The sequence below is a fragment of the Elephantulus edwardii genome, unplaced genomic scaffold (genome assembly GCF_000299155.1).
Source record: "Elephantulus edwardii isolate Elephantulus edwardi_28Jun2011 unplaced genomic scaffold, EleEdw1.0 scaffold00091, whole genome shotgun sequence".
In the NCBI taxonomy this organism is placed as follows: domain Eukaryota; kingdom Metazoa; phylum Chordata; class Mammalia; order Macroscelidea; family Macroscelididae; genus Elephantulus; species Elephantulus edwardii.
The window spans coordinates 5437257-5461095 of record NW_006399841.1 but is presented as its reverse complement, the minus strand read 5'-3'; the positions used below and the strand labels follow the sequence as shown (position 1 = coordinate 5461095).

The 23839-nt window shown below is 42.7% G+C and overlaps 2 protein-coding genes across 2 annotated transcripts in view; one reads left to right on the top strand and one right to left on the bottom strand.

Annotated features, from left to right (window-relative positions):
- The window catches only part of SUSD5 (sushi domain containing 5), an 80976-nt gene extending 69857 nt beyond the window's left edge, over nucleotides 1-11119 (bottom strand). The window contains exon 1 of the mRNA XM_006890661.1: nucleotides 11022-11119. Coding sequence (XP_006890723.1) covers nucleotides 11022-11119 — 98 coding nt within the window. The remainder of the gene's footprint in view (nucleotides 1-11021) is intronic.
- FBXL2 (F-box and leucine-rich repeat protein 2) overlaps nucleotides 11057-23839 on the top strand; it is a 34480-nt gene continuing 21697 nt past the window's right edge. The window contains exons 1-2 of the mRNA XM_006890613.1: nucleotides 11057-11120; nucleotides 15801-15862. Coding sequence (XP_006890675.1) covers nucleotides 11118-11120; nucleotides 15801-15862 — 65 coding nt within the window. The 5' untranslated portion in view covers nucleotides 11057-11117. The remainder of the gene's footprint in view (nucleotides 11121-15800; nucleotides 15863-23839) is intronic.

The window sequence follows — 23839 nt, the reverse complement described above, 5'->3', positions numbered from 1 at the left end:
TCAGTTGTTCTTAGTGTTGCTATGAGTCGTACTCAACTCAATGGCACCTAACAACTACTACCACCAGATTAGATTGAAGTAAAATTTGCTCTATTTTCCACTAATGCCAATGAAAAAATCCAATAGTTACCAATAGGTTTTTGCAAGTTTTCAGACGTTTGACTTCTCAGAATCACCTCGGGCTTCCAGTTCCTACGCTGCTTTCTGGTTCTCCACAGTGTCTGCCCCTGGCATCCACTCATGTGTGGAGTTCATTTATTATGTCTTTTCTTGATTTTCATCCAAACTTCACTTACTTAGGGCTTTTACTGTGAAGCACGCTTTTATCCAAAGTAAAAAAATGTAATGAAAGCTTATTGCATAAATGCAATAAAAACCTTAAAAATCAAGTATTGGACTTCTCTGTTTTTGAAAGTACTTTTGGCCACATTTCTATTTCCTTTACTACCTTCTTCTATTATTCTCTTCTCACCTCTCTCCTTTCTTCTATGCTCCCAAATTCTCCCTCTTTTTCAGATTCCCTTTCAGCTAGTTGCCTATTGTCACATAGAACACACCTCTTGTAATAAAACATTCCACGATGCTGATATTTGTAACTGACCAATGGAGTGAGATTAGGCTCTAGACTAGAGTCTCATTATTGATATTCAGAAGATTTTATCTTGGTTAAAATATTTCAGGGTTCGTTAACTCACAAGCAACCAGGGATGGGAAGGGAAAGGAGGGGAAATCACTAATTAGAGAAGAGACATGTGAACTTGGGTGAAGTTACATAAGTGAAAGGAAGAGCAAATTATAAGAAGGGAAAAGCAGCTCAATTTGAACAATGACAAAGAAAGATACTGGGAAATACACGAGAGTAAAAGGCATGAAAGTAAATATTATTACAAGGTTATCACACATAATCTTGCAGTAATAGAATTGCTATACGCCAAGTAGGAACTGACTCATAGCTGGCTCTCCAGAAGGTTTTCAAAGGCTGTAAATCACACAGGAGGATATTATTGTCTATCTTTCTCCCACGGAGCAGCTGGTGGAGTTGAACCACGTGCCTTGGAGTTGGCGGTTCAAAGGCAACCCCTTACCACTAAGCCACCAGAGCTCTTTATAATAGTATAGTTGTTGTTGTTTACCATCAGGTCAGAACTGACACATAGCTGACCCTCCAGTGGGTTTTCAGAGGCAGTTAATAGCACGGGAGGAGATTGTCCATCCTTCTCCCACAGAGTGGCTGGTGGCCTCGAACCTGTGCCTTCGGGATTGCAGTGTAGCTTCTTTCTACTAGGCCACCAATATCTGTGAGTGAATACACACACACACACACACACACACACACACACACACACAGGGAGCTCTTGTGGACTAGAGGCAAGAAACTGCACTGCAAATTCTGAAGGTACAGGTTCGAGGCCACCATCTGCTCCACGGGAGAAGGATGGGCAATCTCCTCCTGTGCGATTAACTGCCTCTGAAAACCCGCTGGAGGGTCAGTTGTGGGTCAGTTCTTACTCAATGGTACATAACAACAACAACACATATACGTTCATACACATCCCACACACACGTGAAAGCTAAGCTAAGATGTAAGAAGGCAAATTGGAACACATCCATGAATACATACTAATTTGGCAGGGAAGGTTTTTACATATGTATGTGCTGCAAATATATCCAAGTATGTATAAGGGGGACATTCTGAAACTTCTTAGCTATGGTCAAACACTTTGAGGGACAGAGTCTCTGATCTTGGGGTCTTAGGGTCACAGTCTCAAAGAATATCTAGGTTACTTGGTGTATTTAATCATATACTTCAGCCTCTCCAGTGGCAACTCATCCATGGACATGGTAAGCTCATTTGAGATCCCTTTATTACTCCACTTATTCCAAAAACCCTTAATCTAGTACCTAAAATGGGAATCCCAGAAAATTCTCTTGTTCTTATGTGAAACTTATTCTTGGACCAGGAAGCAGTCCTCAGACTAGAGCGAGGAAACACTGGTTCAAAATCAGGACAGGTGTACACCAGGGATGCATAATCAGGAAAGGTGTACACCCATCTCCATACCTTTTCAATCTATATGTGGAACAGATCATTCGAGAGGCTGGGCTCTAGGAGGAGGAGGCTGTATCAAGATTTGAGGAAGACTCAACAACCTGCATTATTCAGATGACACAACCCTGCTTGCTGAAATTGAGGAGGACCTGAGGCTTGAAGATCAAAGACTGCAATCTTCAATATGGATTGAAATTCAACATCAAGAAAACAAAGATTCATACCACTGGGCTCATTGGTAGTGTCATGATAGATGAGGAAGAAATTGAGATTGTTAACAGCTTCTGTTTGTTTGGCTCCATAGTCAACACTCTGGGTATGAGCAGCCAGGAAATCAAAAGATGAATTGCACTGGGGAAAATCTGCTGTGAAGGACCTCGCCAGAGTACTGAAAAGCAACCATATCATTCTGGAGAGTAAGGTGTGCCTGATCCAGACCATGGTCTTTGCAATTACTTGTTATGCATCAGAAAGTTGGACAATGGCTATGGATAATAGGAGAATTGATACCTTTGAGCTGTGGTGCTGGAGAAGAGTACTTGAAAATACTATGGGCTACTAAAAGAACAAACAGGTTCATCCTGGAAAGAGTGAAACTGCTACTCCTTGGAGTCAAGGATTCTGAAGCTCTTTCTGACATACTTTGGACATGTTGCAAGGAGGGACCCATCCTTGAAGAGGGACATCATGCTTGATATGTTTGGAAGGTTGGAGGGACAGCGCAAGAGAGGAAGACCCTGAATGAGATGGATTGATTCTGTGCCTGGGGTAATGGGAGTAGGTGTGTCAGACAACGAGGTTGGGTCAAGATAGAGCAGGTTTCAGAGCTATTGTACATAAGGTTGATATGAGTCTCAAGCGACTTGATGGCCCATAACAGCAACAACAAATATGGCAGACACTGAACTAGCCAGTAGGAGCAAGAAAAGAGAAAAAGATATCATTACTGGACACTAAGGTGCAGCTGATCCAGGCTATAGTCTTCACAATTACATGCTATGTATCAGAGAGTTGGACAGTGAATAGGGATGATAGAAAGAGAATTGATGCCTTTGAGCTGTGGTGCTGGTGAAGAGTGTTGCATATACCATGGACTGCTAGGAGAACAAAGAGGTTTGTCCTGGAGAAGGTGAAGCTCCTTGGAGTCAAGGATTCTGAAGCTTCATCTCACATACTTTGGGCATGTTGTAAGGAGGGACTGGTCATTGGAGAGGGACATCATATTTGAGAGAGTGGAGGGCTGGCGCAGGAGAGGAAGAGCCTTGATGAGATGTATCGATTCTGTGATTTGGGGGGTGGGAATGAGTGTGTCAGAGATGGTGAGGTTGGCACAGGATAGAGAAGGGTTTAGGGCTCTTGTACACAGGGTCACTATGAGTCACAAGCGAATCGATGGCACATGACAACAACAGCCAGGAAAGACAATTCTAAGAAGAGACTCATGTTAGAGCATTTCAGGGGACATGGTGATGATGTTGGGATAATAGGGAACTTGCAAAGGAATCCCACAAATCTCATTTTAGCACCTTCTTTTAAAGACGGTGGCCATGACCGTATTTCTAGTTTCCCATCCCTGGGGTTTAGTACAGTGCCCAGCATGTCGTGGGGGTGAAGTCAGTTTTTCTGAATAGATGGATAAATGCATGAGCCTCAAAAGCAGCCTATACCAGCCAAAGCCCAATTTCAAGCCAGATGGCTCTGAAGCAGGCTCAGAAATCATCTGCCACCGGCCTGAAGCCACCGTAACTGAAAAATCACTGCACAATGTGGCATTTACATGCAGGCTGCCTTCGGGGCTGTGGAGGCTGAGGGCTGGGTCCTGGGTAAATAGTGGCTGCACTGAAGAGCCATTGTGGGCTCCCACCTCCTTTCAAGTTCCTCTGGGGTCTGAAGTTGATTTGCAGTTGGAATCAAGCCCCTGCCAAGTTCCCCAGCCTAGTCTTGCTGTGGTGCGTGCGTGCGTGTGTGTGTGTGTGTGTGTGTGTGTGTGTGTGTGTGTGTGTAGAGAGAGAGAGAGAGTGAGTGTGAGTTAGCACCAGGCTCCCTATCGTAGGGAACTTTTGTTTGCTTCCTCAGTTTGCACCTAATCTAATGAAAAGAAAGAAGGAGCCCTCAACAATTCAGAAGCCCTGGCCCCAAAAGAAGACTGCCTTTTAACCACATCTTATTTGTTATCCTTCTGTTTTTACACTAATGGTCTTGGACAGTATTTGTCCTTATGAAACTCAATTCCCTCAGCACAATACTCTCTAGTCTCTCCCATGCTATCTATATAGTGGAAGGGGTTAGGGTGAGAGTGGGAAGGTGGAGGGGGGAGAACTCTCAGGGACGCAGAATTTGATGGGCGGCAGGAGGGAGTGAAGAAATGAGGATAGATCCAGTGGGGACCTGAAAAGATGGGGCGATAGTGGGCATAGATCAATGATTAGTTTGATAAAACCCTGTGTGTGGAAATGATCATATGAAACACAATGTGAATAAAGGGATGTGTGAAACACAATATACCTGAATAAAACACAGTGTATGTGTATATTGTATGCAAATCAATATAATTTTTTTTCCCCCAAGACAACCTTCATGATTGACAGGAGAGCAGCATGTAGATAGCCAGTGCTGGGCTATAGGTCTACCACTGGGGATGAGCCTTATTTCCAGCCCGGTGTTATTCAAAGGCTGCTGTTTGCTGATATTTCAGGGATGGTCTCAGTGCGACCCACCCCACCTCTCTGCCCAAATAGCTTCTCCAACTCCAGATTTTACTCCAATGTAATACACTATGTTGCTTCTGTTGTTTGTTGTTGTGTGCCATTGAGTTAGAACTGACTCATAACTGACCTTCCACTGGCTTTTCAGAGGTAGTTAATCACATGGGAGGAGATTGTCTATCCTTCTCTCTCGGAGCTGCTGGTGGATTTGAACCACATGCTTTTGGGATTGCAGGGCAGCTTCTACCACTAAGGCAAACAGATAGATGGGTGTTGATTATTGAGGCACATAGATTGAAATCATTGACAATTTTGTTAGTTTGAATAAGAGACTTCTCTTGTTCTCTTCGGGTCCAGAGGCCGTTTTCCTCTGACTTGGTTGTTTCTTGGTTTTAGGACACTTGCTTTACATCACGCTGGAGTCTCCGTGCCCACAATCTCAAAATTTGTCAGAGCAGATGACCAGACGTGGGGCATGCTGGAGACAGAGATGGCACGGGTCATCTTGGGCCTACCACACAGGGTCATCTGAGGAGGAGAAGGGACTTCAGCAAAGGGGACAGAGTTCATGACTGAGAAAAGAGCTGCAAAGGACCCACAAAAAGAGATACAACTATGAGAGATGTTAAGAGCACAAGCCAGGGGGGAGGAGGAGACTTGTTACAAAGTCAAGATTGTTAGGCAACCTAGTGCTAATTTCTAAAACAGACTGTGTTTGTCACTCAAAGTGACAGTGAGGCTATTACCTCAAAGTGGACAAAACAGCCTTATAGTGTTGAAGCCACCAGGTGTTGAAGGCATAAGACAAGTAATCCCCAATAAAGAGTGTTCAAAAGGACAGTGAGAGATAAAAATAAAGTTGCATTTTGATCATAACCCAGGCATCCCTTGTTTAACATACCATTCATATATGTATGTTAAACATCTCTGTACTGGTTTTCAGTCCTTTCTCGCTGTCTAGAAAGTTTTTATCAGGCTTGCTAAGATAATATTTTCCCTTTGAAATATTATACATTAGAGGCTAACATATCTCGCTGCTAAAGTAACAAATCAACACTAATTAAGCTGATTCATCTAAAAGTTGTTGTTTGTTGTTGTGTGCTGTCCAGTCAGAACTGACTCGTAGCTGACACCCCCTCCCCCCAAGAGGGTTTTCAGAGGCTGTAAATTACTTGGGAGGAGATTGCTCATTTGTCTCCTGTGGAGCAGCTAGTGGATTCGAACCAAGTGCCTTCTTATCATTAGGTTACCAGAGCTCCCTTATCTAAAGTCATAGAATGCATGTATCTATAGAAATATATACATGACAATGTTCCAGGCCTAGAACTGACTAGGATCCAGCGTAAGTAATGGGAAAAGGACAGAGAGATGTTTTGTATCCCTCCTCAATTCCCTGCAGAGGATAACAGATGCCAAACAAACAAAAGCAAACGGATTCTACCATGTGGCAGTATTGACTGTCGACAAATTACTTAGCTCTTATTCTTTCATTCATCTGTTCGATAAACAACCTGTAGATGGAAAAGCAAGAAGCTGTAAAGAAACCTCAAAGAACATTCAAACTGGAAGGAGGCTGACAGCCAAAGTCTAGGCTGAAGGTGTGCTGGGATTCAGAGATGGCAACGTACAGAATCCTGGAGGTACCCTAGGCATGCAGCCACTGCAGCCCACACAGGGCACCGAGTTAATGCCCGATTAGACCCAGCAGAATGCCGTCCCTCCTCTCGGAAGATTTGCATTGTCCCTGTCTTGGAATGCCAGGCATACCCTCTGCTATCCCAGGCCCTGTTGACATTTTGTGCCGTCTAAGGAAAAGTGGCTGAGCTTGCTCTAATTTATTGGAAAGGGTCGGACTAGCCTCAGGAGAATGATTAGAAGCCCACTGTTCTTTATTGCATTATATTTTAAGACAGCATATTTTCCTGTCTACTGACTTTTAAGAGGGCCCTGCCAAATAGTCTGTGTAAGAGTAAATGAGCAAATAAAAAGATTGCTCTGTAGCTATTTGGGCTTGGTTTTTAGGGAACTTTATCTTCATTCATATGAAAAAATAAACACCGTCTAACTTCAGCTTTTCCAGGACCCACAAAAATGCACAATGTTTGCCTAGAGAAGTAAAGGGGGGGGAGTGGGGAGGAGGATGACTCAGCGTTCGGAGGAAAAGACTCTGCTATCAGGGAACCCAAGGCCTTGGACAGATGGATCAAGTGGCGACGAGGACCAAGTGATCAGAGAAGGATTGGAGGAGCAGCAGGCTTTCTCGAAACACTGGAGAAAAGAGAATAAAAACACAGCATGTTAAAAAAGTCACCCCTAAATGCCAGAGAAATTGCCTGGCAAACTGATGCTTCTTTAAACACCTTCTGTCTTTTGCTTCAAATTGCCTTTCTGCCATCATAGCTACGACTAGTTTTCCAAATGTTTAATCACGCAAGTAGAAACAAATCTATTCTCTTTGCAAGAAGAGTGAGTGATATGTAAAAAGCTAAGGTGTCCTTTGGTCACCAACCTTAGCAAACTTCTCCCTTTAGGATCGCTGTTATTATGAGTTTGGTAGGTATTGCTAAAAAATAATGGGATAAATATATATGTTCTAATATAGAAGTTTGTTTTAGGCTGGGTCATCTAGACAGACAAAGTCAATGGAGGTAGGGGGGAAATCACACACACACAAACACACGCACACACACATACATATAATATGTACAGGGTGTGTATGTGTAAAGAGAGATTGTGTTGTTTTTCAGCTACAATTGATACCTTGTCTATGTATGCCATAGGTTGTTATTGTTGTTGTGTGCTGTCAAGCTGGAACCATCTCACACCTGAGCCTCCACCAGATTTTCAAAGGCAGTAAATCGCCCTCACTTGAGGAGATTGCTTGTGCATTTCCTGGGAAGCAGCTGGTGGATTTGAACTGTGTGTCTGTGGGATTGCAGCACAGCTTCTTACCACCAGAACTCTGATCAAGCAATCTGAGGTCTTCCGGTTGTTGTCGGATAGGACAAGGTTCAGCTCTGTAGTTCATAAGTTGCTCTGAGTCATAGTTGACTCGACAGTACCCAACAACAACATAGCAGTTGAATTTTAATTGGTTATATTTTGGGGTAGTGACTGTACTTGCTATATATCTAAAAATTGGACAATGAATAAGGATGGCATCCTAGGAACTGATACTTTTGAATTGTGGTATTGGAAAGAGTCCCATGAACTGCCAAAAGAGTAAATCAAGATTTTTTTTTTCTTTTTAAAGAATAAACAAATCTCTCTTGATGGAAGTGCAATGAAGGTGCACATCCAGAGCTGTATTTCTTTGCTGAAACCTGTCAACCGAGCGTCCATCAATTCCCAGGGCCTTATTTTCGCCAGTGCCTTTAGTGTAGTCTGGAATTCTTCCTGCACTGCTGTTGGTGTTTTGATCATATGCTACTGATTGAATCGTCCAGGGTCGGCCAATTCTATTTGATTCAATGATTCTGTGTATTCCTTTATCTTCTCTGGTTCCTTTTTGCAACACTCAAGCTTTTGCCCATATACTCCTCAGAGTTACCACTTGAGGCTTGAATTTGTTCTTCAGCTCTTTCAGCTTGAGAAACGCCAAGAGTGTTCCTCTCTTTTAGCTTTCTAACTCTGGCTCTTTGCATATTTCATATATTTTGCTTTGTCTTCGCAAGCTGCCCTTTGAAACCGTCTGTTTAACTCCTTAGTTTGGCATTTCTTCCCTTTGTTTTGGCTCTTCAACATTCCGGTGCAATTTTCAGAGCCTCTTTTGTCATTCTTTTTGGTCTTCCCCCACCCCCACCCCCACTCCCCGTCTTTGTAAAGATCTTTTGCTTTCTTTGCGGATATATCCTTGATGCCATCCCACAGCTGCCTTAGGAAGCCGCATACGCTCAAGAACCAATAGTATTGAAGGAAAAAGTCCAAGCTTCAGTGCAGGCATTGGCGGAAATAAGGTTCCAAGAACAGATGGAACACTGGAAGCACTGACTCATCTATGCCACAAATTTGGAAAATTTCTACTGGGCCACAACCTGGAAGAGAGCAGTATTTTTGCTCATTCCAAAAAAACGTGATCCAACAGAAGGTGAAAATGATTTAACAGTATTTTGCACAGTAAAGTGATGTTATCAATCTTAATTGAGGGAGACAGGTCATCTTATCCTGCAGAGTAGCCAATGAATTTGAATCAATAACCTTTTGGTTGCAGAGTAGAAAATAAATTTGATTCGATGACCTTTTGGTTGGCATTGCAATATGTAATCCACTGAAGAGTGTGGCATCAGGATTGAAGGAATACTCACCAACAACCTGCATCATACAGATGACATTACCTTGCCAGCTCAAAGTGAAAAGAACTTGAAGCATTTACTGTGGAAGATCAGAGACTACAATTTTCGGTATAGATTACACCTCAAGGTAAGAAAAACAAAATCCTCACAAGTGAACCAATAAGTAACAACACGTGGAGGAAAGTGTGAAGTTGTCAAGGGTTTTATTTTACCTGGCTCAACAATCAACACCCATTGGAAGCAGCCCTCAAGAAGTCAACAGGTGTATTGTATTGGGAAATCTACTTCTAAGGATCTCTTTAATATGCTAAAGAGCAAGGATGTGAGTTTAAAGATTGAGGTAGTTTGATCCAAAGCATGACATTTTGAATTGCCTCATATGCGTGTGAAAGTTGAACAATGAATAAGGAAGACAAAAGGAGAATTGATGTCTTTGAGTTGTGGTGTTGGTGAAATGTATTGAATATCTCATCAACTGCCAAAAGAACAAACAAATCTGTTTTGAAAGAAAAGCAGATGGGGTGCACCTTAGAGGTGAGGATAGTGGGCTATCATGGCATTGGGTATGTGGTCAGGAGGGACCAGTCTCTGGGAAAGAGCATCATCCCTGGAAAAGCGGAGGAGCAGAGGAGGAGAAGATCCTTGTGGATGGATTGATGCAGAGACTGCGATAGGCGGAAGTACAGCAGACATTGCGAGGATGCCACAAGATTGAGCAAGGTGTTGACCTTTTGTATGTAGGGAGGTCATTAGTTGAAATTGACTTGAGGCTCCTAAGAAGAACAGCATCAGGTGTGGACCGAAGGAGGGAGGAGTGTTAGGAAATGACGTTAGTGTTATGGAAAGGTTCTCATCATGAAGGATCATGGGAAGGTTTTGAAATGTTTCCTAAAATGTCACAAGAAGCCACAGAAGCACTATTATTTTGTAGACTGCAAGAAGGGAGGTCACCCTGAGATAAGTTACCTAAGCAAGAGGAGGCTGTAAGGTGGGTATAGGAGAAGTGTATATATTAGGTATTTATTTTTAGAACAGCCAAGAATCGAGAATATTTATTAATAGATTGATAAAGATGTGAAAAAAGATAAATCAAGAATGATTCCTAGGTTTTTTGAGTGGCTAAGGGGATGGTGAGAACATTAACTGAAATGAGAAAGACTAGGAGATGTATATATATAAGAAAAGTAAACGTAGAGTTTTAATCATGTTAACTTTGTGATGCCTATTAAACATTTAAGGAAAAATGCCAACTCAGCTGTTGGTAATGAAGTGGAAGGCTGCTGAATATGCAAATGAGGTGTCCTGAAGAGGGCACATGGAATTTATTGGCATGAATTAGCTAAGATAACTTAGGCAATGGGAAGACAGACATGTGTTTTTAAACATGGCATGGAAATAAATAAGACCTGGGCGGGAAGCTATGGCAGAGAACCTTCTCATTTATGAACTCAGTGGTTTGGATTGGAAGATGTCATAAATTCTCTTAAAATGTATTAGAAAAATCCAACAAATTACTGATTGATTTAATAAATTGACAAAGATAATAATTTTAATGGAAAAAGGCAGATTATAAAATAATATGGATGGCTTGCCCCCATTTAAAACATGAAAAGCCTTGAAAACGTGAAAGCAAATTATATTACGATGTGTGGTTATGTCAGGTACTGAGATTTAGCATGATTTTTTAAAAATTCTTCGTTTATTGGAGTTTAAGAATCAAAATATCGAAAGTAATCAGAAGATTACCTCTGTGATCTGTTTTTTTAAATATAGGAAGGCTATTAACATCGTTCTCAGGTGGGCAGTTTTCCAACCTGGTTATCTGTCAGGTGAGGACCATCAGGGTGACGATGGTCCTGAGACTTTGAGAGGCTAGGAGGCCCCGCCCCAGGAGCAGGGGCGTGGCGCGAGAACAGCTCCGCCCACACTGGCATCACGTGCTATCTGCCCGCCAATAGCCGTTCCTGAGCCCACCTTGCGGGGCGGGGCGGCTCCCGGCTGGCGTCACCAGGACAACGGGCGTCGCCGGCGTGCGGAGGCTCCGGCCGTGGCGCCCGCGGCTGTCTGGCCATGGTGAGTGTGCGGCCGGTGTCCATTCTGGCGCCCGCGTTTCTCCGTCCCCGCGGGTCCCCTGATCGCGCCCTCGGGTGGGGGCGGGCGGCGCCGGGGTCGCGGTGAGGCCTCGGCCTGCGGGACGGGGCGGGGCGGGCGAAGGGCGTCGGCAGCACCTGCAGCGCCCACCTGCCCCGAGTGGACGCCGCGCGCGGGGTCTCTGCTGCGGGATGTCGGGGTCACAGCTGGGGTCCCCGCCCCGTGGGCGCCCGGACGGCGTGACGCGTGGCCAGTCTGGGAAGCCACCAGCGAGGGTGTGGTTTGCAACATGATTACATACGTGGGTTCATTCCTGTGTGCACGCTCTGCCTCTGTCCACGGGCCCGTCTAATTTTAAAGCAATTACACCTGCAACCTAGTGCATCGCCCTTTCTTTCAGATGCATTGTTCTGATAGGCTTTTTAACACATCAATTGTGAAATGTATAATTTTGGAGATCCCGCCCCCTTTTTTTTAGAGTGGGGGGCATTAAGCAGAAGGGTTCCCCCCCTTTCTCAGTGCAGCATGCTTCCCATAGAGATTTAATTGACACATAATGAAAGCATTCTAAACATCTTAAGAAATGATTAGCTTTGTTTCTAAAGCTTGAGGTTGAGTGGGCATCTCACCAGGTCCTAATTAAATTCATCTTCAAAAACTTGCGGATTCACCTGCCTTTCTGACTAGGTCAGCTGGGACCGACAAAGGTTCAGAACATTGTAAGATTTCTCCAGAAGCTTCCAGGGGGTGTAGAAGAAGTGTTACTGGACATCCTGTCTGGTTGCACATCCTTGGTAGAGACTTTGGGATGTGGGTGGTAGGGAAATGCCTCATTTTTAAGAGGTGGTTTTTTACAGTAATTCCAGGGAGGTATATTCCTTATCTGCAGTGTTCAGTGGATGTATTGGTAGTTGAGAATGTGGAGTGCTTGCTTGCTTTTTGAAGAGAAAATGGACCATTTAGAATCCTGGCTGACTGCCTCTTCTAAATAAGGGAGCCTGATGGGTCAGAGTGAAATCTGACGTGGTGGTTAGGCTCCTGTCGACATCCATGCAAACTAGCACAGTATTTTAAACACTTAGCTGGCAGTTCAAATCTAACCAGCTACTCCATGTGAGAAGAAAGATAAGCAGTGTCTTCCCCTGTGATTCACAGCCTCTGGGTTCCACCCCCCACAGCAGACAGCATTTAACAGGGGCTGTGGGATGATGGAAACAGAAAGTGGATGGATGGTCAAGGTCCCTCTGGCCCTGGAAGAATATCTCCCAGGCGTGTGGTTTGCTGAGTCAGGGACAGATGACCACCCACAAATGACAGCAGTGCCCTTTTATTGATCTTTTTACGTATACTGCTTTTAATTTTGAGTTGTTTTAAAGGGATGCATTGATAGTTACTAAGAGTTTCAGAGCTTAAATGTGGGGAAAATGTATTTTCAATATTGTAGAGAGTCACTAAGAGTTTCAGAGCTTAAATGCGAAAGAAGTGTTTTGAATATTGTAGTGATTTAGCTGTTGTGTGCAGGCGAGTCAGAACTGACCCGCCAGCGGATTTTCACCGGCTGTAAATCATTTTGGAGAAGAACTGCCTGTTCTGCCACTGAGCAGCTGGTGGATTCAAACCGGATGCCTTTGGGATGTCAGTGCAGCTTCTTACCACTAGGCCACCAGAGCTTTGACTCATAGTGACTATAAACTGGATGGAATTACCTCCATCTTTACCTCAGGGAATGGTTGGTGAGTTTGACTTCTTGATTAGCAGCAAAGCATTTGAACCAGTGTACCACTCTAGTTCCTGCAAGAGCAAAGCCATTAAAAATATAGCAAGGGTCATAATCAAGAGACATGAAGGAAACCATTTGTCAAGTTATTTTTGTTCACAGCTTTCGCTTGCTTGGCTCCACAGTCAACACTCTTGGCACCAGTAGCCAGGAAATGAAAAGACGTATTGCCATGGGAAAGTCTGCTGTTAGGGACCTCTCCAAAGTACTGAAGAGTAGTGGTGTCTCTCTGGAGACTAAGGTGTGTCTGATACAGGCCAGGGTCTTTGCTATCACTTGTTATGCATCAGAGAGTTGGACAATGACCAAGGAGGATAGAATGAGAATTGATGCCTTTGAGCTGTGGTGCTGGAGAAGAGTTATGAGGGTACCATGGACTGCTAGGAAAACAGATTCATCCTGGAAAGGGTTAAACCAGGTGGCTCCTTGGAGGTAAGGATTCTGAGGCTCCGTCTAACATACTTTGGACATGTTGTAAGGAGGGACTGGTCCTTGGAGAGGAACATCATGCTTGGGAGGGTGGAGGGACGGCGCAGGAGGGGAAGGCCCTCTATGAGGTGGATTGGTTCAATGACTGGGGTAATTGGGATGGGAGTGTCGGAGACAGTGTGATTGCCACAGGACAGAGCAGAGTTTAGGGCTGTCGCTATGAGTCACAAGCGACTCAACAGCACATAACAACAGTTTATTGTTATTTTAAAGGACGTCATCAAGAGGACCACTTAAAACAGTTATACTTTTAAGCTCAGAAAATGAAACCAAAGGACTGCCAAAAAAAAAAAAAAGTATAGCAAGGAGAAAAGGTGATACTCAGGTGATAAAGATGATTAATTACATTTTCACCGTTCTCTGAGTTCTTGTATTTCTCTTGCCCACATCCCTCTTCCTTCCCCATCCAGTCCCTTTTTTTAAAAAAAATTTTTTCTTTTAATTGTGATTTTAACATTTACAGAGAAGTTAGGTTTTCATTCATGCATTGTTGCATGTTTTACCCCCTCACCCTCCCATCCCTCACCCCTCATCCACCCCTTTAATACCATGGTCAGGCATTGAATTGTGTCCTTTTAAAATATATGAGCTTGGCTGGGCCATGATTTCTTGGTTCTTTGGCAGTTTCGTAAGCATCTTCATGATGTGCTCAGCTAGTCGGTTGTAAGGAAATTCAGGTAGGATTCAAGTAGCAGCCCTGTTATGCTTGTGCCTAATACTGTTCAAACGTCTCCACATTCTGTTGGATCAAACTTTTCTTTGTAATGGGCACACACAGTGTTTTCTTCCAGGTGGGTTGACCAGTAGCTGTTTTCCAAATCTGTGGCATGGATTAGTCAGTGTTTCCAGCCTAGGCTGTGTTCATGGAGCCTTGCTTTTCACCAGTGCCTGCCTTGCAACTTGGGTTCTACCCTTGATTCTTTTTTTTTTTTAGTTAGTCAAGAGGTAAGGGGAGAGGAACTCATGTCTGATTGTCTTCCCAACTTGTACACCCTCATAGCTTTTATTGAGAAATTGTCCAATACATAAGCAAAAGAAAATATTAACAAGAATCATGAAATTTACATAAGACATCCTGTTTACCCTTGATTCTTGATCATACACTATACCTCCTCAGGCAGTGGGACTGCATCAAGGATATCATCCATGAAGAAAGAAAAGGGCATGCACACCCATGTTTATCATGCCTTTGTTCACAAAAGAAAAGCATTGGAAGCAACCCAAGTGCCCATCAACAAACAAATGGCTAGAGAAGCTGTGGTATATTCACACAATGGAATACTACGCTGCATTGAAAAACAAGGAACTCATGCAATATTATTCAAAATAGGTGACCCTGGAGGACATTATGCTGGGTGAACTATCTCAGTCACAAAAGGACAAATACTGCATAGTGCCACTCTTGTAAAATGGGACTGACGGGTTATGGGGGAGACTGAGAAAGACAGGATAAATTATGTATACTGCATTGAAACATATGAGGGAGAGAACTGTTTAAAAGGTATATATGATTAGATATTATTGTTATGACAGGAGTCCAGAACAAAGACTGCATAGTGGAGTGGACTTGAGGAGAGGGATTGTAGAACAATGAAAGAATTTTTCTTTTACTTTTCAAAGAGAGGAACGAACTTGAGGGGAGGAGAGGGGTGGGCAGGGAGAAAAGTACAACAATGAATGGAAATCCAATCTCTGTAAATGTTAATTAAAATTAATAATAATAACAATAATGAAAAAGGCCTCTCTGGTGATTCAAATCCACCAGGCACTCCGTAGGAGAAGGTGAGCCATCTCCTTCCATGTAATTTATAACCATGAAAACCCCACTGGAGGGGCAGCTCTGAGTTGATTTGGACTCAGTAGCAGTGAGCTTTAAGTTGATTTTTTTTTCCCAATTTTTATTGTGTACCGTCGAATTGGATCCGACTGGTACAGGAGGAGATTGCCCCTCCTTCTCCAGCAGAGCGTCTGGTGGATTTGAAGCACACGCCTTCAGGATTGCATCACAGCCTCTTGCCACTGGGTCACCAGAGCTCTCGGGAGTTGAATTTTTGTGTGTGTGAATCACAAAGACCAGTGCTGGTCCAAAGACCACGTTACTATCTAACATACGTATTACCCTTGTACTAAGTGAGAGATTGCATTCTAATAGAGCATTGATCAATAATTTCTTCTATGCTAGTTTGCACACATTTTACAAAGTGAGCTCTTTTCAGGTTTGGTTTCACCAGCCTTATTTAAACCGGAGAGAACTGGTTTGGCACTTTGTCATGAATCCACTCATGAAATGTTTTGATTATGATATGTGATATGCTGTTAAAACATGTAATATTATCTTTGTTTTCAGTAATAATTGGAAAACATTTTAACCTTTTGTGTTTTTTTTTTTCTTCCAGGTTTTCTCAAATAGTGACGAAGGCCTTATTAACAGAAAGTTACCCAAAGAACTTCTCTTGAGGTAAATGTAATACATTCTAGATAAAGAGTGTAAATTTATTCAGTCATCTTGTTCTAAGATTGTCTTCTTTCTCACAGTAAGTCCATAGCGTAGAGGGAGACAGAAGTAGCCTAACTGATGTTCTGCTTTTGTTTTATAGAATGCTGGTCAGCTTGTTAAGTTTTACTTGGTCTAATCCAGAATATACTAAAGTATATATGTAGCTTTGGTCTGGATTCTTTTTGTAGTGTGGTAAGTATTGTAATAATCTTTATAGGTGCCATTTTTTGGTCTCAGAAGATAATTTTATTGTTATCAATAATATAAAGCGAGATCATTGCTTAAGATGTTATCTTCGAGTTTTACATGAGTCAAGAATAGAAGTTATATTCTCATTAAGTACTTAAAGATTCTTTCAGCTCCAAATACTGATTTATTTGCATTAATTTATGAGAATTATGTGAAAAATGACAGCGATTTCTAGAAAATAGACTTTGTGGTTTTTTCTGGCACAATGAGTAAGGATGACAGAAGGATTGGTGCCTTTGAGTTGTGCTGGAGAAGAGTATTGTATATGCCCCATGGACTGCTAGGAGTACAAACAGGTCTGTCTTGGAGAGAGTGAAACCAGGCTGCTGCTTGGAGGCAAGGAATTTGAAACTCTGTCTGATATACTTTTGGTATGTCTCCAAGGAGGGGCTGATCCTTGGAGATGGATGTCATACTTGGAAATGTGAGGGACAGAACAAGACATAAAGACCATGGTTTGGATGGATTGATTCAGTAGCTTGGGTTATGGGGCAAGGTGTGTCCAAGACAGTGAACTTGGCTGAAGGTAGAGCAGGGTTCAAGGCTGTTGTACATAGGGTCACTGTGAACAGCAGGTGACTCGACGGTACCCAACAACAGCTGTATACAGTACACAGTGGGCTTGAGAGAACAGATCACAGAGCAAGCTCAGAACTGTGGCTTAGAGTTACTGGGTGTCACAAATCGACTTGGTGGCACCCAGAAACAACTGTAAACACAGCAAATGTTACTTTGCATGTCATTTTACCTAGTAAAATGGGACTATCATTTGTTGACAGCACTGTCTTTAATCTCTCTTATCAAAGAAATCTTTAGTTTTAGATGTTGTTAGCCTTTTAACTGTTTAAAATATTCATTACACATAAACATGGTGATCTTTGAATACCATTTCCCAAACTCCTTCTCTCATATTACCAGAATTTACAAATCAAAACAAGCATAGAGTTTCTTTGAACAAGCAGACTGGAAAACACTGGGTTAAGCACAGCCTTTGTTTCTTTAGGACTTCTCAGGGCCGCCCAAGGCTCTTCTGTGTGTTGATGCTCCACGATGGGAAGTTGTGGCATTTCAATGGGACTGACCAGAGAGGCCTTTTACTACTTCATGGGAAAGATTTTGGAAATGCTGACCTAAAACGAGAGTGTGACGAGATGCCTCTGCTGCCTGACCTAGCCAGATCTCGTTTTACTTTTGGGGAAGAGTATAAGTGTAGGCGTTTTCACTGTCCCTTTTGTGCCTGAGCTTACAGGGCGAGGACTGAGCTGCTTCCTGATGCTGGCCCATTTCATGGATGTAAGTGGGTTCTGCCTTAGCCATCTTGTAGGATTTGACGCTCTTCTTATGAGCTTATACTGTTCAGTAAAAAAGGGACGTGAAAAACGCCCCAGTTGTATTTTATCCCCCCCAAAAATAAAATCAATATTTGATTTGATAGACGGGATATTATTGGGTATTTTAGAATTAGAAAGTTGTGAAAAGGAAGACATGGGTGTTTATCATATAAACCCAACAAGGTCTTGATCCAGCACAAGGTCTTTTAGATTGTAGGACGGTTACTGCTAGGTTAGGATTGTTGGCTAGGGGCCGGGAATTGTCGGGGAGAGCCTCCAGAACGTTCGAGCTTCCGGATGGTGTGCACATTATTGTGCCGTCTCCAGCCCCAGGCACGTCACGGTTGAGCTGTAATGTGGATCTGGCTTCTTCCTTACTCTGGGGAACTGTAGCTAGTTTCAGATTTTGACCCATATTAGTCATTCAACACTGTGATGTAATTAAACTCCACCCTTTGCATGGTTACCACTGTTTTCTGTGACTCAAGAATGTTAATTTTTTAAAAAATGTTTCCACTCCCATTAGGGTCCCTGCTCAGCTATGAAACAGTTTGTTTTCTGTCTGCTGGGGGTAAAAGAGATGAGGCAAAAGGGTACAGGCCATGTGGAAAAAAGAGAGAGACCGGTAAAGAATTCAGGAACTATATGACTTTGGTTTAAAAGTGTATACATTCTAAAGGGAGCTCTGGTGGCCTAGTGGCAAGAAGCTGTGCTGCAATCCCGAAGCCGGCGGTTCGAATCCACCAGATGCTCTGCTGGAGAAGGAGGGGCAATCTCCTCCTGTGCCAGTCAGATCCGATTTGGTGATACACAACAAGGGGGGAAAGTGTCTCATTTCTAAACTGAAGTCTTAGAAGTAATTTTAGTGCTTGTAAAGATCTGTCTTACATCCAGATGTTAAGAATCTTAGCGGCTACATCACTAGTTACAGCTTTTGAATCAAGCTGCCAGGTTGACACATAGATAATTTTCCACAAATGAATTGCGATTTGGGAGCAAATATTTATACCATGTTTCATGGATTGGATGATTCTCATGTCTTTTCTTAACTTTGGCACCTGTGAGGAGAATTTAAAGTATTGATACTGCAAGTTCTGACTCATGAATCTCAAAATTAGCTTTAGCCGACATGGTATTTTTACTTACTTGTTTAGTTTTTGATGGACTCCTAAATAATGCCTGCTATTTCACTCTTGAGATCCTCTCATCTCAGTGCCGTATTGGTCTGCACGTCATGGGCACATGAGATGCACACAGTGCACAGGCCAGGCAAAGGAAACTCATCACGGGGGCTTGCTTGGTTTGCAAACAAATATGTCCTAAATGGAAAATACGTGTAATGATAGCTCTCCCATTCCCAAGTGCTGGCCTTTCTCATTGCAGCTTTGGAGGAGAACTTGAACCTGGTCACCTGTTATCTGTTAATTTTGTAACTGTGAGTGCAATCAAGTCCCACCCCTCAAGAAACTTGTCTTGATTATTTTCTGTTCTATTAAATAATGTCCTACTTTTAATCTTCTCTAGACTAACCTTTGTACTTCACTGTAGATTTCTTTGTGACAAAATAGACGGTTATCCATATTCTTGTTGAATTTCTAATAATTTTTGGTCTTATTTCATCAGATCTGGATTCTTTGATTTTTATGATACTTTCATTTGCTTGCAGCCAAGCCCACTTTATCTTCTGCCATTTTTAAGTGCCCCTGTTACTACTCTCTCAAAGTCACACTAGCTGCTGAGTGCAGGTGAATAAAGCAGTGGCTTCTGCTCTGGAGCCGTTGACAAGCATAGCCTGCAGTGATTTGCCGGGTGCTTTTTGTGTCACTGAAGTACTCAAAAAGATCTGATTGATAGCCTCCTCCTCCTCTGATGGTCATCTTATTAAATCTTAAGAATGCCTAGTGGTGTTAATTCACAGATTCCTGATACCATCTCTCTTTGGTTTGTTTAATTCAGGTTCTTACTATATGGCTTTTTCCTATTTTGCTTTTTCTACCCAACTTTTACTCATAAATGTAAGGTGATTGCATTCTCTTCTTTACCCTTTGTTCCCATGTCTCAACAGGTTGAACTTAAGCTTTCTGATAATTCAGTTACAAGCCACTTAGAACAGTGGGAGCATTTGTTGATTTGTGTTTGCATGTGCATGTTGTCAGTATTGTCTGTTCTGCTTCCTGGACCCAGGCTTCCTGGGGTGACATCTCAGCTCTCCCTGAATAGTAATTGTGTGACATTCGTTTATTTCCGAGGACCTTAACTTCATCATCTGTGAAATGGAGTAACAGTTATTACTCTATGGAATTTTTGCTACCCTCTTATAGTATTTGACACTTAATAAATGTTAAATATGTGTTAACCCTTGCTACTAACTAGTACCCAATTTTGGATGCCTGAGTATTTACTAAATGACATTGTTGCTGCAAACAATTTTAATGCAATAGCTGATTAATATAGACTGCCCTAGAATGGGTGGTAATATATGTTAGTCCTTAAAATATTTCAGTAAAGAGTCTGATTATTATGTAAACATATGTAGTCCAGTATACCATTTCATCAAGATTTGTTATTTCAGCCTCCATGAAAATTGCATCCTACGAATTTATACTAAACTGAGAACGCTGGTGGCATTATGGGTAAAAGCATTTGGTTGCTAATCAAAAGGTCATTAGTTGGGACCTACCAGTTCTGGGAGAAATAATGCGGCACTTTGTTTCTATTAAGATTCAGTCTTGGGAACTCAGTTGGCATGTCTGTTCTGTCTTGTCGGTTTGCTGAGAGCTGGAATCTGCTTGATGGTAGTGGGTTTGATTTACATTTTTAATAACTACCAGACCTTAGGGGAGCTCCAGTGGGCTAGCGGTAAAGAGTTACACTGCCAAACCAAAGTCATGTGGTTTGAATCTACCAGCTGCTCTGTGGGAGCAGTATCGGTAATCCGAAAACTCTTAAAGGGTCAGCTGTGAGTCCGTTCCAACTGGATGTCTTAAGCAGTTTTGTGGTTGTGGTGTGAAAGCTTGTGATTATCTTGGCATTATAAAAATGGCATCTTGAAAAGAACCATTTAGTTTTGAGAGAAGAAAAGGTGTTCATGTGAATTGAATCAGAAGTTAAAAGCCAAGGGAGCTCTGGTGGCCTAGTGGCAAAGAAGCTGCACTGCAATCCCAAGGGTGCACGGTTTGAATCCACGAGATGCTCTGCTGGAGAAGGATGGGCAGTTTCCTCCTGTACCAGTTGAATTCGATTTTGTGGTATGAAAAAAGGAAAAAGCAAAATTTTTTTAAAAGTAAGTTATTGCAGTGGAGTTGGGACCAACTCATTACTGATAATGTAGTGGGGTTTTGGAGGCTGTAAATCACGCAGGAGATTACCCATCTTTCTTCCAAGAGCAACTGGTGGATTTGAACCCGCAGAGAGAGCACACCACCTTTGGATTAGCAACCCAGGTTGCCACAAACTACACCACCAGAGCTCATCAGCCGAAAAACAGACTATACATTTTTATAATAATTTGCTGTTAAGCTTTTTGTTTCTGTTTATGGTGATTCTCACATGTTAATTATGAAATAAATATACATCTGTACTACTCTCGGGAGATAGTAACATGTGCAATAAACAATTCAAAACATCCTGAGAAGATAAAGCTTTACTTTATGAAATACTTATATTTATTTACTTAATGAAAGCAATACTTAGACAGGTTTTTTTAAACTTAAATAATGATTATTTGGGTAGTGTCTTTTCAAGTTTATGTACCTGCACTCCCAAATGAAGTACTCTTAGTATATGTTGACCACATGTTAGAAGGAAGGTTTGCTTGCCTCAGATGAGGTAGTGAAATCTGATCATTTGGAGCAGGCCAGATATGAAATGACATTCATTATGTTATGAGTCGGTGCTTGAGTGTGGCCCAGGACGCTGGCGGGCAGTGTAGTGAGGGACTCGTTGCTGTTGTAGGTGTATCATTGAGAGGGTTGGTGTCAGCACTGCACGGACCACTCAAGGACTCATGCCTCTGCCTTCTGCTGTCTGTGATGCCTGCTGCCTTACGTATATTCCAAGGTAGCCTAACAGGTAAGATGTTTTTTCCCTTTTGAGGTTTGTTGTGGTTATGTGCTGTTGAGTTGCCTGCGACTCATAGTGACCCTGTGTACAACAGCCCTAAACTCTGCTCTGTCCTGTGCCACTCTCACCATCTCCAACACACCCACCCCGATTACCCCGGTCACTGAATCAACCCACGTTGTAGAGGGCCTTCCCCTCCTGTGCTGTCCCTCCACCTTACCAAGCATGATGTCCCTCTCATCAGATGCAGCCTCAGAATCCTTGCCTCCAAGGAGCAGCCTGGCTTCACCCTCCCCTGGATGAACCTGTTCTTTTCCTGGCCGTCCATGGTATAGTCAACACTCTCCTCTAGCACCATAGCTCAAAGGTATCAATTCTCCTTTTGTAACCCTAGTTCAATAAATAATCTCAAACTAATTTAACAGCAAAACACAATTCTTCAATTAGTTCAGATTGCTTCTCAGCCAAGAAAAGATGCAGTCTCTCAGTTAATCTAGACAGTTTCTCAGTCCACAGCAAGATAACTCTGGCCAGGAACCTCTAGCCCTGAAGGATGTGCACTGTTTTATCTGTGGCTGCTTCTTTCCTGGTGTTGAGGTTCCCAAATTCTGCTGGCGAATCTGCTCAATTTAGGCAAGACTGTCCAGTCTCCTTGTGGACAAGCTAACACACCTGATGGGGAAGAAGAGGCTCACGCAGCTGTTGACGATGTAGGTGGGCTGCCTGCCCACAGTGCAGCTGCACCAAATGATAAACTTGTCCCAGAGATCCATTGCAAGGGCGACTCTGAAAAGGTCATGGCACTAGAGACATTGTTGCCAGTGTCAGATGGATCTTGGCAGAAAGCAGAGAGTACCAGAAGAATGAGGGAAATGGGAATCTGAGAACACTCGATTGTGCTTATACAAAAGCTATACTTGTAGCAGGAAGCAGTCCTCAGAACAAAGCAGGGGAACACTGCATGGTTCAAAAATCAGGAAAGGAGTGCATCAGGGATGCGTCCTGTCTCCATATCTTCTCAATCTATTTGCAGATCATTCAGGAAGAAGGGCTTTATGAGGAGGAATGTGGCATTAAGATTGGAGGAAGACTGAACAACCTACTTTATGCAAATGACAGAACCTTGCTTGTTGAAACTGAGGAAGACCTGAAGCACTTGCTGCAGAAGGTCTAGGACTGTAGTCTTCAATATGGATTGAAACTCAATATCAAGAAGACAAAGATTCTCAGCACTGGGCCAATTGGCAGCATCATGATGGATGGTGAAGAGATTGAGGTTGTTAACAGTGACAGCTTGCTCGGCTCCACTGTTCAGACCAGCAGTCAGGAAATCAAAAGATGAATTGCATTGGGAAAATCTGCTGTCAGGGACCTCTCCAGAGTGCTAAAAAGCAACAGTGTCAGTCTAGAGACTGAGGTGGCCTAATCCAGGTCATTGTCTTCCCAATTACTTGTTATGCTTCAGAGAGCTGGACAGTGACTTAGGATGACAGAAGAGATGCCTTTGGGTTGTGGTGCTGGAGAATGAGTCTTGGACATACCATGGACTGCCAAGAAAACATAGGTCTATCTTGGAGGGGGTGAAACCAAGTTATCCCTTGGAAGCTAGGATTTTGAAGCTCTGCCTCACTTTGGGCATGTGTCCTGGAGGGACTGGTCCTTGGAGGAGGACATCATGCTTGGAAGGATGGAGGGACAGCGCAGAAGAGGAAGACCCTGGGTGAGATGGATTGACACAGTCGGAATTAGTGAGACTGGCTCAGGACAGGACAAGGTTTGGAGCTACTATACGTAGGGTCGCGATGAGTCACAGGTGACCAACAACAGGAGAAGGATGCATCATGTCTTCCTGTGGGATTTTTAGTCTCTAATAACCTACAGAGGGTCAGTTATGAGTCAGTTCTGACTTCATAGCAATGAAATTGAGGGGTTTCTTTTTTAGGTTTTTGGTCTATTTTGAGTTAGTGTATGGTATTAGGTTTGGATTTTTACATTTTTCTGCAAATGGTACTCTAGTTTTAACAGCACTATTTGCTGAAACCGTTATCCACCCCCCCATTTAATGCTGAGTGGAGTTCTTTCTGAGTTCTCAGTTCTCTGCATTAGTCTCTATGTCTGTTATTGTACCAGTACCGAGCTGTTTTTACTACCATGGTCTTGAAATTAGAGAGCATGTGATCTAGTGTATTCTGCATCTTTCCTTTCTTTAGTGATATTGTGCTAATATCCCCGTATTGTATGTTGTCATGCCCTTTCTCTTAAACATGTGACTATTATCTATTTACTAATCTGTACT